Consider the following 14,122-nt stretch of genomic DNA (forward strand, 5'->3'; position numbering starts at 1 on the left):
GGACCCTGGGGACATCGCTCCCTCTGGCAGCTTTCCAAGTCTCCCCGTGCCTTCTCCAGGTGCCCGCCATGGTGAGGTCCATTCACCGATGGCTCCTGGCCAATGATTCTGCCCAGCACAGGCTGGACAAGGCCCTGCTGAATCTCACCAGAGCACACCCGGGTGAGGCAGTGGTGACGCTCCTGTTGCAGCCCCGTCCTGTGACAGGTATGGGCCCCACCTGCACAGAGGGCTCAGGCCTCCCCAGCCCATCACCCTGTACCGCCTGGCCCAGGTGTCTGAGCAACAGAGAGTTCCAGGGCCCTCTGGCTGCTGCCTTTCCCAGCCCTGGCATGTCAGCCCCCGAGCCTGCTGCCATGCTCCCTTGCCGTCCCTCAGGGGTCTGTCCCCACAGGGCTGGGCTGCCTGGCTGCTGCTGGCCAGGCCCAGTGAGCAGAGGAAGACCCAGCAGTTAGCCCGGGCCCCTAGGGATGCCCAGGCCCCGGTGCTGTGTCTGAGACCCCCCTGAGACAGAGCTCTAACCCCTCAGAGCTGCCATCTCCATGTGGAAGACCATCATGTGCTCGTCCAGGACTGCAGAGCCAGTGCTGCTGATCCTCCTGGATGTGCTGGGCAGCTGGCCAGAGCGCAGCACGTGCACCTCCCATGGGGACAAAACAGGTGTCTTTGGCCTGGCTGTGAGTTTCTGCAAGTGGCCTTTGCTGGCCACAAGGCCGCCTCTCCAGCAGCTCTCCATCCTCCTTCCCCCACTGCATCTCCCTGCCTCAGGCTCTGGCCTGAAACCTGGCCCAGGGGCAGCCTCAAGCCCACCTGGCCCCGTGCTCCCGCTGCCAAGGTCTCTCTGGGCCTCTCCCTGCCCTGCTCGGGCCCTGCCCCAGGGACACCTGGGCACTGAGCGCTGTCTCGGGGGGCTTTGTCCCTTGCAGGCAACCGTGGTGATGTGGAAGATGCTCCAGGAGCCCCATGTGCCACGTGTAGTGACGTCGTATTTCCCCCAGCTATTTGTGCATCTGCTCTTCCAAGTGTTCTTCAGCACAGAAGAGATGCCAGAGGAGGTCAATGCCTTTTGGAAGGAATGCCTGCAAGAGCACGGCCTTGCCACCAGCCCCAACAGGTGCTCCATGCCAGTCCTCCTGTCCCTGCCACGTGGCCTGCCAAGGAGCCAGTGCTGCCAGGGTGACCTGGCCTTTGCTGTGCACACAGGTTTGCAGTGCAGACCCTGAAGTCCCTGCTCTGCCGAAAGCAGTACAAGGAGGTGGTGGTGTCAGTGGAAGGCAAGCGTGGCTGGGACACGCTGCTCTGTGCTGACACCCGCCACTATGCCGTGGGTCTGCTGGCCAGGTGAGACTCCCCTTCTCCCTATTGCTCCCGGCATTTGTGCCCTGTGCCCGGGCTGTCCCACACAGTCCCCGTGGCCCTGGGACACAGGGCCTTGTCACCGAGGGACGCCCCAAGCAGAATGGAAAAGGCTGGGAGGGGAGAGAGCACAGGAGGAGACACCTCCTAAAAGGCCCAGGTCCCCTTGCAGGACGGTGGTGAAAGACCAGCAGGCTCTGCCAGCCTGTCCTTGGAGAGATTTGCTCAGGTTCCTGGTCCCTTTTTCGCCCTCCTAGGGAGATGCGCCATGCTTGTCTTGGGTTGGGTTCCAGTATTGCACTCCACCTCCTCTGGCTGCTCAGCACACAGGAGCCACACTGGGATCTGCCCGGCCTGGCGTTCCTTGTGGAGGTGAGCCGGGTGTGCAGCGCTGCCTGGCTGAGCTGCCTCCCAGCTCTCTGCCCTCTGGGAGCCGCAGCCGCCTGGGACGCTGCCCGCGCCCTGTGCTGCTGCTGCTGCTGCTGCTGCTGCTGCTGCTGCTGCTGCTGCCTGGGCCCAGCCCTGTGCAGCTCCGGGCTCCTGCCAGCCGGCTCCCCCATCACTGGCCTGTGCCTTTCAGCTCCTCGAGTGCCTGGATGCCAGTGAATGTGGTGCCAGTGTTGTGAAGGTCTCTTCAAGGTACCTGCAGAGCGAGTGCAGGGAGAGGTGTCGCCTGGCGCTCAGGGCCCTGCTGGAGCTCATTGATGATCCCTCAATGGTGAGAAGGGGGCGGTGGCTGAAGCTGCGCTGGGAACGCAGTCACTTGGCCTGGCCTGGGCTTGGGGCGCTGGGGCAGCTGCTCCCAGCTCTCCTGCCTCCCGCTTCAGCTGCCCGCGTGCTTCGGGACAGGCCTTTGGCCTCTGGGCCCTGCGGCAGCAGGATGGCCTTTCACAGACTTGTGTTCCGCACAGGCCGAAAGAATGTGGAGCCTGACCCAATGCCTCATGGACCTACTGTGCGACAATGATGCAGAGATAGCTGGCATGACCCTCATCACACTCAGCTTTCTATTCCTGCACAAATCACACATTCTGATGTCAACCCCCATTGCTCTGCAGCTGGCTGAGGCGCTCCTGCCACTTTTTGACCACGTAAGGCTCTGTGCCCCCAGCCACAGCCGCCGGATGCTGCCTGGAAACTGTGTGCCCTGTGCATTTTCAGCCCTGTGCCCAGGGGGGCCTGCAGGAGCCAATGCTGAGGTAGTTTTTCTTTTTTTTTTCCTACAGGATAATAGCCAGGTCCAGCTGCTCTCCATCAAACTCTTCCGAGACATGATGGAGTATTTGGAAGAGAGAGAAAAACCTTTGGAAAGCCCTGTGCAACAGAGCTTGCTTCCACTCTTCTTCCACTGCCATGATGAGAATCAGCGTGTGGCAGAGGTGAGGACTCGTGGGCTGCTGCTGTTCCCCTGGCAGGGGGCTCGGCTGCCTCCTGCCCTGCGCCTGCTGGATCGCAGCCTCCTGCAGGCCATGGCACGGGGACGCGGGTGCCGTGCCCTGGGCTGTGGGGCCATCTCCGCGTCCCTGCTGCTCTCCAGGCTTCTCGGGAAGCGCTGCTTTGTGCGGTCAAGTTGATGAAGAGGAGGGATCTCAAGAAGCTGGTGAAGGAGCAGCAACTGTGGAAGTTCAGCGAGTGCTTGGTAAGGAGGGCCTGCAAGGCCCAGGCTCAGGCTGGAGAAGGCCCCTGAGGGCGGCGCTCAGTGTGCGGGCCGGGCAGCTGTGCCCCTGCCCGCTGCGGCAGCCAGAGGCTGCGCGGGCTCCTCTCCAGGCTCCCGAGGGCCCGAGCCGGGTGCCCGTGGAGCCCCGGCCCGGCGGGGCTGCGGGGCGGCACCGCGGCTCCCCGGGCAGCAGCCGGCCCGCTGCCCCTTCCCCTCGGGAGCCCTTGGCCGGCGGCTGCTGGCCGCGCCTCAGGGCTGTGCGGGCAGGGGAGGCCGGGGCTGGGCGCAGGCAGCGCCCGGCCCAGGGGCTGAGCCCGCGCCAAGCCTTCCCTCCTGCCGCTCTCTGCAGCTGGCAGAGGACAGGAGCCGAGTGGCCGAGCACCTGCGCCGGGCCCTGCGCTACCTGCAGAGCCCACAGGAGCCCCTGCGAGAGGCGGCCATCAGCTTCATGGGTGAGCCACGAGCCCGCGCTCCCTCCCCGGCCCGGCCCGCCGCAGCTCGGCCCCGGCCCCGCCTGCTGCCCCGGCAGCGCCAGCCGGGCCCGGCGCCGTGGAGCCCCGCCTGGGCTGGGCATTGCTGCTGCCGCCCTCTGGCAGCCGTGCCCTGGGGCGGCAGCGTGCGCCAAGGGCCGGGCTGAGCCCTGCCGGACCAGCAGCCCGTGTGGCCACAGCGCCGGCAGCGCCGCTGGCAGGGAGCTGTGCCGCTGCCGCCGTGACAGGCTCTGTGTTCACAGGCATGGCCGGGCGGCGCCTGAGGGGGCAGCAGCGAGAGCTGCAGCTGATCTGCACTGGTGAGTGAGGGCAGCGGGCTGGCAGCGGGGGCTGCCGGGGGGGAGCTGCAAGCCCTGCCTCGGCTGCGGAGGGCTCTGCTCCCGTGGCCAGAGCACACTGAGCTTTCAGGGCCACGGGGTCCATTGCTGGCCCGCAGCTTCGGCCCGATCGCCTTGCTCCCTGCTCCCTCCTGGCCATGGCAAGAGCCGGCTGGCATGGCCCTTGCTGGGGCTCTCCTCGGCTCCCCGCACATCCGGCTCTGACCGTGGCTCTGTTGCTCTCTCTTGCAGCCCTTGAAGACAAAACAAATGACATCAGCCTCGCCGTCGGAAGCCTGGCAATTCAAACCCTCTGCATCCTCAAGTCAGGAGAGCGGGCTCCCATCTCCAGCTTCCAGTGGCTCCTAAATCACCTGCGCAGGGCATGGAAGACACGGCCTCGTCTGTCACTGCTCGGCTGCCTGCCCTGCCGCAGCTCTGTGGAGAGCTGATCCCAGAAGCCCTTTTTGCTGGGGCCACCTGACTCAGGAGGAATTTTCTTTTACTTCAAGAATGTTCTTTTCTTTTTTTTTTTTCCTTTACCATGTAATTATAGACTGTGTTCTAATACACAGACTGTCAGGATCTTTCTTTTGCTGCCCAGGGTGCGCAGGGCCTAGGGGAAGAGGGGATAAAGGGTGCTTGTGCTCAGCCAGCTGCCCAGGCATGCAGTGGGCAAGGGGAAATGGCCAGAAGGCCCTTGGCCTTTGGTGGTTCTGCTGAAGCCTTTGTGCTGCCCACAGAGCGGCTGGGCAGGGGCCGGAGCTGCGGGGATCCCTGCCAGAGCGCTGCCTGGAGATGGCCACAAGCCCTGTGCCAGGCAGGAAGCGCCATCCGTGCCCTCCTGCCCGTCTGCTGCGCGCTGCCTTGCTGAGGGCTCCTGGGTGCCTCTGCATGGGGCTGCTCTGGACCTGCTGTGGGGCTGCGGCGCTGCTGCCGGGCAGCTTGGCCGCGCTGGGGCAGGGCCTGAGGGGCTGGGGCGCTGGCAAGCCCTGAGCAATGGGGCTGTCAGAGGCCACAAGCAGCCCCCTGGCAGCCGCCTTCTTCCTGCCAGAGGTGACTTGCCAGACGCATCCTGGGCACTCTGGAACTAACAGTTTAATGAAAGGTGGAATCTGTTGCTCTTAAGAGCAAAGATTCATAGCTGGAATAAAGAGTGTTCAGCCCAGCTGTTTCTACTATGAGGCCGTATTTCATCCCCCCTGAAAGTCCTTCATGTTTGCACAGAAAACTGTCCCTGCACAGCCCAATAAATTCCATCACTTCAGCTGGCCAAACAACCACTGTGGTCAAGTGGGGTCTGAGCAGCTTCCAGGATCCCAAGCAGCTTCAGAAGCTTCATTTTACACCTCCTCTTCTCCCAGTGAATACCCACCACCACCATAACTGTGGACCCATAGCTATGGATCACTGGCCTGGCCAGCACAGGGCTAATGTTTGCATCAGCCAGGAGGAGCTGCTCTGCCTGCCTGTCTGTCTCAGCCTCAGCCCTGAGACCCCAAATGCCTCCATTCTGGCCCAATCCTTCCTGGTGCTGAGCATAAGAACTCGTGCAGACAAGAGCAGGGAGGGAATCTCACCAGCCGTTTATCACCTCAGCAACAAGACCTTGGTACCAGGCTGTTATCTGTAGCAGAAAGCAGCAGCAGAAAGGAGACACCAGATCACCAGCCCCAGGCCATGGCCCTGGTGCTGTCCTTACCAGTGATCAGTGTCTGCAGCTCTCCAGGAGCTCAGGGAGCAGGGATGCTCCTCACCATCTCATCTTACCCATGCACCCAAAGCCACAGCCAGCTGTGTGCTCCTGCCCACCAGCACATGCCAAGGCACAGCGTGGGATTCTTGGGGAGGTGTCCTCTGCAGGGCCAGGAGTTGGACTTGGTGATCCTTGGGGGTCCTTTCCAGCCCAGGATATTTTGTGATTCTAAGGCTTTGGCCAGCCCAGGTTTCAGCCACCTCCCTGATCCAGGTGTGATTGACCCCAAACCAGATCTTGCCTCTGTCTACCCTCCAGTGCAAGGAACATGTTGCATCTACCCCAGCCCCCCTGCTTGTGTCTGATGGATCATGCTGACCTTTTCAACATATTTCTTGGAGTATTATAAAACATTATCTGACATAAAATTAAAAAAAAAAAGAAAAAACAAACCAAAAAACCAACAAACCAACCCAAAGGAAATCAATTTGGGTAATGATGGCCTTTTGTTCCAGTTTATCCTGCACCAAACTCCATAGATGGTAACTCTGAACATTTCCCAGACCTTCACAGCAGAGCTTGGAACTGTCTATCTGATTTCTTGGTTGTTTCATGACACGTGCATTTCTCCTATATAATCCCAGTGTTTTGCTTAGAAGCCATATTATAACTGGGACTCAATCTTCTTCATTTGAACATCTAGGACAGATTCACACATCATTTCACCATTAACTAGGATAGACTCAGCCTTGCAGATCTTTCAGGTTTCAAGCCTGGCTGTGTTGTTTCAGTTCTTTGCTGCTGCTTGTGTTTTGTGAAAAAAAAAATTAAATAACCAGACTTTGGGACTTTCTGTTGCGGCTTGAAGAAGAACACAGTTTGTTTCATCGCTGTTGTGAGACACGTGTTGCCCAGCTCATTAATTCACAACAGTTCTTGTTTTCTCTGCCTTTTTCACGCTGATGTGATACATTTGTGAAGTCCAGGGTTGTACTGCAAGTGATTAATGCTGCAGTAAAGTCTGATAAACTGAGATTCCAACAAAAAAGTGTGAAAAATGTAACCTCTAAAGTTCTGAAAGCTCACATGTGACAAAACCCATAAATCAGCCCAGAAGCAGTCATTATGGTGAGTTACTAACGTGATTATGCAGCTGCATTTGTCATCATTTCCCATTACGTAGAGAATAAACCTGTCAGGCTGATTTATGGCAGAGGGCTCCACAAGATGGGAACTGGCACCTGTACTGTTCTGTGGAAAACGATGAGAAATGCTGTGTCTGCTCAAGTGCTGAATGGAAAAGGAAGGAGGGGAGATAACTGTTATTTGAAGGCACTGATTCAGGGACAAAGACTTCAGAGAGGAGTCATGCTTACACCCATGGGATGGCAGGAAGAGTATCCACCAACCTGTCCCAACAGCAGCAGCAGCATCAGAATGCGTTCTCCACAGGTGGAGGGAAGAGAGGAGAGAGGAGGTCTTTTGAGGGGACCAAAGTCAGTCATGGAGAAATCCTAGAAGCCTGGAATGGTTCGGGTCACAAGGGATCTGAAAAACCATCTTGTTCTAACCCCTGATGTGGGCCGTGACAAACTGAACAGCTGAATGCCTGGCTACTCAGGGGATACTCAAGGTTTTGGATTCCATGCCTGTGCATCTACCGTGGAGCAGCTGGGTCTGCTGGGAGCAGATGGCATCCACCTGAGCCCAGACCAGGCCAAAAGATGGGCAGATGTGGGACTGAGCAGGGTGAGGGACATCCCTGCACAGCAGCGCTCTGACAAGAGCAGCAGTGGCCTCCTCTCAGCGCCCTTCCCCGAGCAGCAGCCGCTGAACACCATGGTGGCTACACAGATGCTTTTGGCTCTGCAATCCCTTTGTGCTCAAAGGCCACGCTGGGCATTTCAGCTGGGCTGGAAGGTCTGGCTGGGCAGGGAACAGGCAAGAGGCACTGCTGCTGTGAGCTCCATGTGTTCACTGGGGACACAAGGAAGATTCTGTTCATCCAAAGAAAAACACAAGCAGCCAGTCCCTGCTAACACAGCAGTGCAACTCTGTCCAGAGCAGCTCAAATTCTCTGCCAGAACCATCCCCCTGCACCTTCTTGATCTGAAGGGGACTAGAAGTGGTTTCACTGCAGTTCTTCATTTCTGCTGTCTGATAATGGGAAGATTTCACAGAAGTCTTGGATGGACTGGATCAGGGAATAGTCAAGCAAGAAAACCTGAGCAACCATCACCCAACCCCACTCACAGAAGAACAAATCCCATTAGGATAAGCACCTCAGGTGTTTTCATAGTTGATAATATGTATCCTACTCAACATAATGGATTATAATCTTTTCCATTTGGAACCTTATCAGTGGGGACGTCTGCCTGCTTTGTGGAGGGAGCCCCTGGGGCCCATCCCCTCCCAGAGGGGCTGCACTTGCTGCCTGCCGGGGCTTTCATTGCTGGGCCCTATGGGAGCCCCTGAGCTGGGCTGGGCACCAAGGGCAGGGCTGGCCCGCCTGTGATGCCTCTGGCCCCTGTGACACCAGGGGCAGCATGTCACAATGGGGGCAGCTGGAAAAGGCCCCCGCAGGTAACGCTGGCCCAGCACAGCCTGGGCAAGCGGTGAGTGCGCACGTGGCGGGGCTGGGCCGGGCCAGGGCCGGGCCACAAGCGCCGCACCCGGGCCTGCATTGTCCCCCTGCACCCAGGGCCAGCCCCTGGGGCCGGCGCCTTGGCCGGGGCACGGGGCTGCTGCTGCTGGCCCACTGGCACAGGCCCTGCTGCCTGCCAGCTGCCCGGGGCCCTCTGCTTCTGCCCTCACATCCCTGCGCCTCCGGGCCTCACTTCAGCCCCCACAAGCTCCCTTGGGAGCCCCAGTGAAAGCCTTGTCTCTCTCCTCCTGCAGACCATGGCGGACAGAGCAGTCCTGGCTGTGCTTGTGCTGCTCATCTTCCTGTTCCCACTTTCCGTGGTGGACAGATTTCACGGGGATGGGCAGCAGTGTGCAGAGGAGATGAAACCGGCCCCCCAGAGCCAGCTGAGCCTGGCTGGGGACCCTGGCTCCTGGCTGCCTTGCGCTACCTGCACCTGCTCTGGCAAATTGCTCAGCCGCTGCTCCTGCCTTTGGGCTGGTGGCTCAGGCGCAGAAGGGCAGCCACGAGGCAGAGAGCAGCGGCCCAGAGAGCTGAGGAAAAGGCCAGAAGGAGGAAGGTGGAAAGCGAGCGGAGAAGGCGGCTCCGTAGGAAGAGATTCAAAGACATGGAGCAAATGCGCCGGGCCATGAAAGAAATAGAAAAGCAAATGGCCAGGCTGATTGGAATGAATAGGGATACAAAGAGGATGCTGAAGGTAGGCAGGGCAGGCTTTTGGAGGAGCACAGGCAGTGGCTGTGTGAAGAAAAGCTTCCTGCTGGAGATGCTCTCTGGGCCGGCCAAGGCGAGCCGCACATCTTTGTGAGCAGCCGGCGCACAGAGCTGCGCTTGCTGCCCAGCACAGCCCTGCGCCGGGGCACAGGCTCCGGGCTCCTGACACACCCTGCCCCTCTGCCCTCTCTCTCCTCACGGGATCTGTAGTAACTGCATCGATTTTAACCCTTTCCCATACAGAGCCTTTGCATCTGCTCGGAGGAAAGCACCATCTGAAGGCATCGGGCCAATGTTTGGAGATTGATTCAGATTCTTAAATAGTTTTGAGATATTTAAAATGTTTTGTTTTAAAATAATTGTCTTTAGCAACATTTTTCAAACTTTTTATTACTATAATGTAGATTAATACTCTTGTAAGAGATCATAAATATTTTAATAATAAGTAGGAATTAAATAATGGCACTTTTCCTTATATTACATAGAACTTATAATTCACCAAAGTTACCAAGAATTATTGCAGCTAACCCAAAAGTGAAGTATACTTCATTTTTATCTAAACCAGCAAATATTGCTTAATCTTCATGATCCAATAATTATTTTGTGTCTTGTTTAATATTCATATATACAGTATATAGACTGTTGCTATGAATGCCTACAATCACAATTGGTTAATTTAAATTACACTCTCTGCCCTCCTGTCTCGGGAGGGTGACTTCCCTCAGGCAGCTGCAGTCCCTGTCAAGATGCAATAAAGGCAATGCCTGAACAAACGCTGTGTCTGTGAGTGTCCATGTTGGACTCAGGTGTCAGCTGTGGGGAATTCCTGACACAGGGGCACCACAGCAGCCCTTGGCCATGCAGAGGCTCCTTTCCTCCCCTGCAGCAGCTGCTCCTTTGGTGCTGTGATCCAGCCTCTGCTCTGCGCGATGCCAAATGCAAGAAAACCAGGAGTGCCACCACTCAGACTGTCACTTAGGTCCCGGCAGAGCTCAGGAGCCACCATGGCTGTGTAGGTGTGGAACCTGCAGTGGGCCATGACAGCAGGGACAGCAGGAACAGCAGGGACAGCAGGGACAGGGGGACACAGCACAGCAATCACAGCCCGGCTGCCCTGGGACAGGCCCGGCAGGCGGACAGGACACGGGGCAGGCAGGAGTCCCCATCCTCTCTGTGCCCTCCTGAGCACAGGGACATAAGGGACAGGGGCAATGGGGACACAGCCGGCCCCTCTCCTCTGGGAATATCCCACCTGCCCAGGGGCCCTGACAGAACGCAGGGGCTGAGGCTCTGCAAGGGGAACCCAAGGCTGAGCAGGAGGACCTCCAAGTTACATCTGCCCACATTCTGCATGCAAACTGCTGCGTGGAGGAGAAAACCAGAGGGGCCTTGCCACAGCAGATCCCATCTGAGGGAAGGTGTTCTCTATTCCTGCACACGGGTGCCCCACGCAACATGGAGCACATGAATGCCCTTTGACACCAGATTCTCACCCCTGCTCGAGCGCTCTGGCACAGCAGGAGCAGCCATTCCCTAATAACACACGGGTTTGCAACTCTTGTGCAAAGCAACACAAATTGCCTCTCTCCTCCTGCAGACCATGGTGTCCAAATCAGTCCCTGCCCTGCTGGTGCTGCTCCTCTTCCACTTCCCACGGCCCGTGGTGATCAGTTGGGATGAGGATGCAGAGCTGGGCAAAGAGGGCCTGGAGCAGGCTACCCCAGAGCCACCTGAGCCTGCCTGGGGACCCCTGCTCTGGGCAGCCGTGCAGCAGGGGCCCTACTGGGCTGCTGCTGAGCTGCTCTTCCTGCCTTTCTTCCTCTGCCTCAGGCCCAGAAGGGCGGCCATGAAGCAGAGAGCAGAGGCCCGGAGAGCTGAAGAAGAGGCCAGAAGGCGCAGGATGGAAATGGAGCTGAGAAGGCTTCGGGTGTCTGTGGAACATTCCTGGGTTTCTGGGGAACATTCCTGGGTTTCTGGGGAACATTCCCAGGATCCTGGGGAACACTCCCGGGTGTCTGGGGAACATTCCCGGGTGTCTGGGGCTCTCCTGGCCCTGTTCCCAGCCCAGGTTCCCGGGGTTCAGGAGCTGCCCTGGTGCCCGGGCCCCGCGACATCGCCTGGGTGCAGTTGGAGCCCGAGGTGCAGGCGGGCGCCGCCCGCGAGGCCCTGCAGGGCTTCAGCATCACCCAGAGCAGCGCCAGGAAGATCTCCTGTGCCAAAAAGGGACCCAGCTTCCCACCCAAATCCCCTCTCTCCATCCCAAATCCTTCTTTGTGCATTCCAAATCCTTCTTCTTTCACCCCAAATCCCCTTTCCCAGCCCCTAGGGATTTTGCGGTTCCTGAGGGGTTACTGGGGTTTTTCCCAGCATTGTACCCAGGGTCTCTCTGCAGACATTGCACCTGGAGCTGCCCCAAATAAACCCCAAATAAACCCAAATTTTGAGACTGGGGGTGGGGGGGGTGTGATACAAAAATTCGGGGTTTGGGGGTGTCTGACCCCAAACTTTGGGAATTGGGGGGTTTGATCCTAATTTGGGGGTTGGGTGGGGTTGATCCTAAAATTTGGGGTTATGGGGATTTTGACACCTCAGGGTTTGGGGATTTTTGACCCCAAACTTTGGGAATTGGGGATGTTTGAAACCCCTGGGTTTGGGATTTGGGGGTTTTGGTTCCCAGGATTTGGGGTTTGGGAGCTTTTTTCCCCAGGATTTGGGGATCAGGGGGTTTGAGCCCCAAACTTTGGGATCAGGGCGGTTGGACACCCCAGAAATTTCAAACCCCAGGATTTGGGGCCAGGGGGTTTTGGCCCCAAAGTTCGGGAATTGGGGGGATTGATCCCAGGATTTGGGGGGATTTAACCCCAAAGTTGGGGGGATCAGGGGGATTTGACACCCCAGGTTTTGGGATCGGGGGGATGTGACCCCAAAGTTTGGGAGTGGGTACTTTGACCCCAAACTTTGGGGATGAGGAGGGTTGGACACCCCAGATATTTCAAACCCCAGGAGGTGGGGATTGGGGCTTTAGACCCCAAACTTTGGGGGTTGGGGATGTTTGACACCTCAGGATTTGGGATTTGGGGGTGTTTGACCCCAGACTTTGGGAACGGGGGGTGTTGGACACCCCAAATGTTTCAAACCCCAGGATTTGGGGTCAGGGGGATTTAACCCCAACATTTGCAAATTGCAGAGCGTTTGACACCCCAGGATCTGGGATTTGGGGGGTTTAAGGCCTAAAATTTGGGGTTTGGGCTGGGGGGCGGGGGGGAGGTTGAGATCGCAGAGTTTGGGTCTGGGGGTGTTTGGCCCCCTCAGTGTTTGAACCCCAGGATTTGGGGTCCGGGGGAGTTGACCCCAGGATTTGGGGTGTTTGACCCCAATGTTTGACCTCACCTCGGGTTTGGGGTCGGGGTTGAGATCAGGGACATTCCCTGGAGCCAGCGGCGGGATCGGGATCAGGAACGGGATCGGGATCGGGATCGGGAAGCGGAACAGGAACGGGGAGGGTCCCTGAGCCAATGCCGGACCCCAACCCCAGGGAGAGGCCCCGCCGCAGTCCCGGAACGGCCCCATCCCCACAATCCCGGAGCCCTCCCCAGGCCCAGCCCCTCCCCGGCCGCTGAACGGAGCCTCCCTCAATCCCAGCCCGCCCCGATCCGGGCCGGAGCCATCCCCAGAGCCTCCCCCATTCCCGGCCCGGACCCTTCCATCCCTTTTTGGGGCGGCTCCTGCCGCTGCCCGCCCATTTCTGGGGGTTTCAAAGGGCCCCGCGGACCCTCCCCATTTTGGGGGTGTTGGGGTGGCCCCAGGGCCGCCCCGAGGGCCGAGGGGGGATCGAAAGCCCCAAACCCGAGGGGCTCCTGGGGGTGCCCAGTTCCTCCCGTCCCCAGCCCGAAACAGGTCCTGGCCAATCAGAGCGCGGGGCGCTGATGACGATCCTGTTGCCGGGCAGAAACTCGGCGCACTGGCCCCGCCCGGCGATTTCCAGCGAATCAGCGCCCGGCTCGGCTGTGACTCATCGGGTGCCGGGCAGAACCCAGCGCCTCTCACAGCGCTGGCCAATCAGCGACTGCGCGGGGCCATTCTCAGCCAATCAGAGCGTTTGTCGCTGATGGCTCTCAGTGCCCAGGAGCGGAATTTGGGGCGGGGGGCGGTGACCCCGGCGATGGGGATGGGGCGTGCGGGGGCAGCTGGGGCCGCACTGGTGGCACTGGGGGCGCTGGGAGCCCCCCCGGCCGCGGGGGGAGCGGGGGGCGCGGGGAGAAGGGGGGCGGGGGGGCCCCAAATTCAACCAAAGGGGGGTCGGGACCCCCAAAGGGAGCAGGAGGGGCCTGGAACCCCCAAAACCAAGCACGGGGGAGGGGATTGGGGACTGGGGGAACGATGGGGAAGGGGCGGGAGAGCGGAGGAAAGAGGGGGATGGGACCCCCAAATTGAGGTGGGAGGGAGCTGTGGACTGGGGGAAACCCCCATCAAATCCCATTAAAATCCCATAAAAATCCCATTAAATTACACTAAATTCTCATTAAACACCATTAAAATCCAATAAAATCCTATTAAATTCCATTAAAATCCCATGACATCTCATTAAAATCCCATAAAATTTCATTAAAATCCCATCAAATTCCATTAAAAGTCCATAAAATCCCATTAAGATCCCATTAAATCCCATTAAATTTTTATTAAGTCCCAATAAATCCCATTAAAATTCTACTAAATTCCTATTAAAATCCATTTAAATCCCATCCAATCCCATAAAATGATCCCAAACCCACACAGAACTGGCGCTGAATTACCCCACACACACACACGGCCCTAAAAACCCAACAATGTGAAAAATTACCCCAAATTATCCCTAATTTACCCTGAATAATCCCCCCAAAAAAATCCAAATAACCTCAAAGGTACACAAAGAACCCAAATCCCCCAAGTGACCCCAAATGCCCCAAATGACCCCAATCCCATAAATGACCCCAAATCCCATAAATGGGACTGGGAGAGGGGAGGAGAGGGCAGGGAAAGGGGGAGTGGGACAAACTGGGCGAGGAAATCAAACTCTGCAGTCAGACAGAGCAGGGATTTGTGTATCCAGCGCTGGGAGTGAGGGGGATCTCTCTGGCAAAAACCCACTCGGTCTCCTTTAGCCTTCAGCTCCATTTCAAAAGTCACAATTACAACACTTCATTAGCATCCTCACATTTGCATAAAGCTGTGTCCCGGTTTTACAGCCGTGTGTGGCTTCAGCGCCTGCGT

At 58.0% G+C, this 14,122-nt stretch overlaps 2 protein-coding genes across 2 annotated transcripts in view; one reads left to right on the plus strand and one right to left on the minus strand.

Moving 5' to 3' along the window:
• The window catches only part of LOC129047111 (zinc finger protein 552-like), a 251,321-nt gene that overhangs the window by 14,628 nt on the left and 222,571 nt on the right, over nt 1-14,122 (minus strand). The window lies entirely within an intron of this gene.
• On the plus strand, nt 551-4,506 carry LOC118701027 (uncharacterized). The gene is made up of 11 exons (XM_036405600.2): nt 551-677; nt 927-1,114; nt 1,204-1,341; nt 1,614-1,728; nt 1,937-2,074; nt 2,268-2,447; nt 2,583-2,735; nt 2,894-2,995; nt 3,363-3,465; nt 3,747-3,803; nt 4,074-4,506. Exons 1-11 carry the CDS (start codon nt 558-560, stop codon nt 4,271-4,273), a joined length of 1,494 nt encoding a protein of 497 aa, XP_036261493.2. The 5' UTR covers nt 551-557; the 3' UTR covers nt 4,274-4,506.

Source organism: Molothrus ater, unplaced genomic scaffold, assembly GCF_012460135.2.
Source record: "Molothrus ater isolate BHLD 08-10-18 breed brown headed cowbird unplaced genomic scaffold, BPBGC_Mater_1.1 matUn_MA506, whole genome shotgun sequence".
Lineage (NCBI taxonomy): Eukaryota > Metazoa > Chordata > Aves > Passeriformes > Icteridae > Molothrus > Molothrus ater.

Coding starts and splice junctions, on each gene's coding strand:
- LOC118701027 (XM_036405600.2), top strand. CDS start 558: ATGTGCTCGTCCAGGACTGCAGAGCCAGTGCTGCTGATCCTCCTGGAT. Junction 1,342..1,613: donor GCCGTGGGTCTGCTGGCCAG/GTGAGACTCCCC, acceptor TCGCCCTCCTAG/GGAGATGCGCCATGCTTGTC. Junction 2,736..2,893: donor AGAATCAGCGTGTGGCAGAG/GTGAGGACTCGT, acceptor GCTGCTCTCCAG/GCTTCTCGGGAAGCGCTGCT.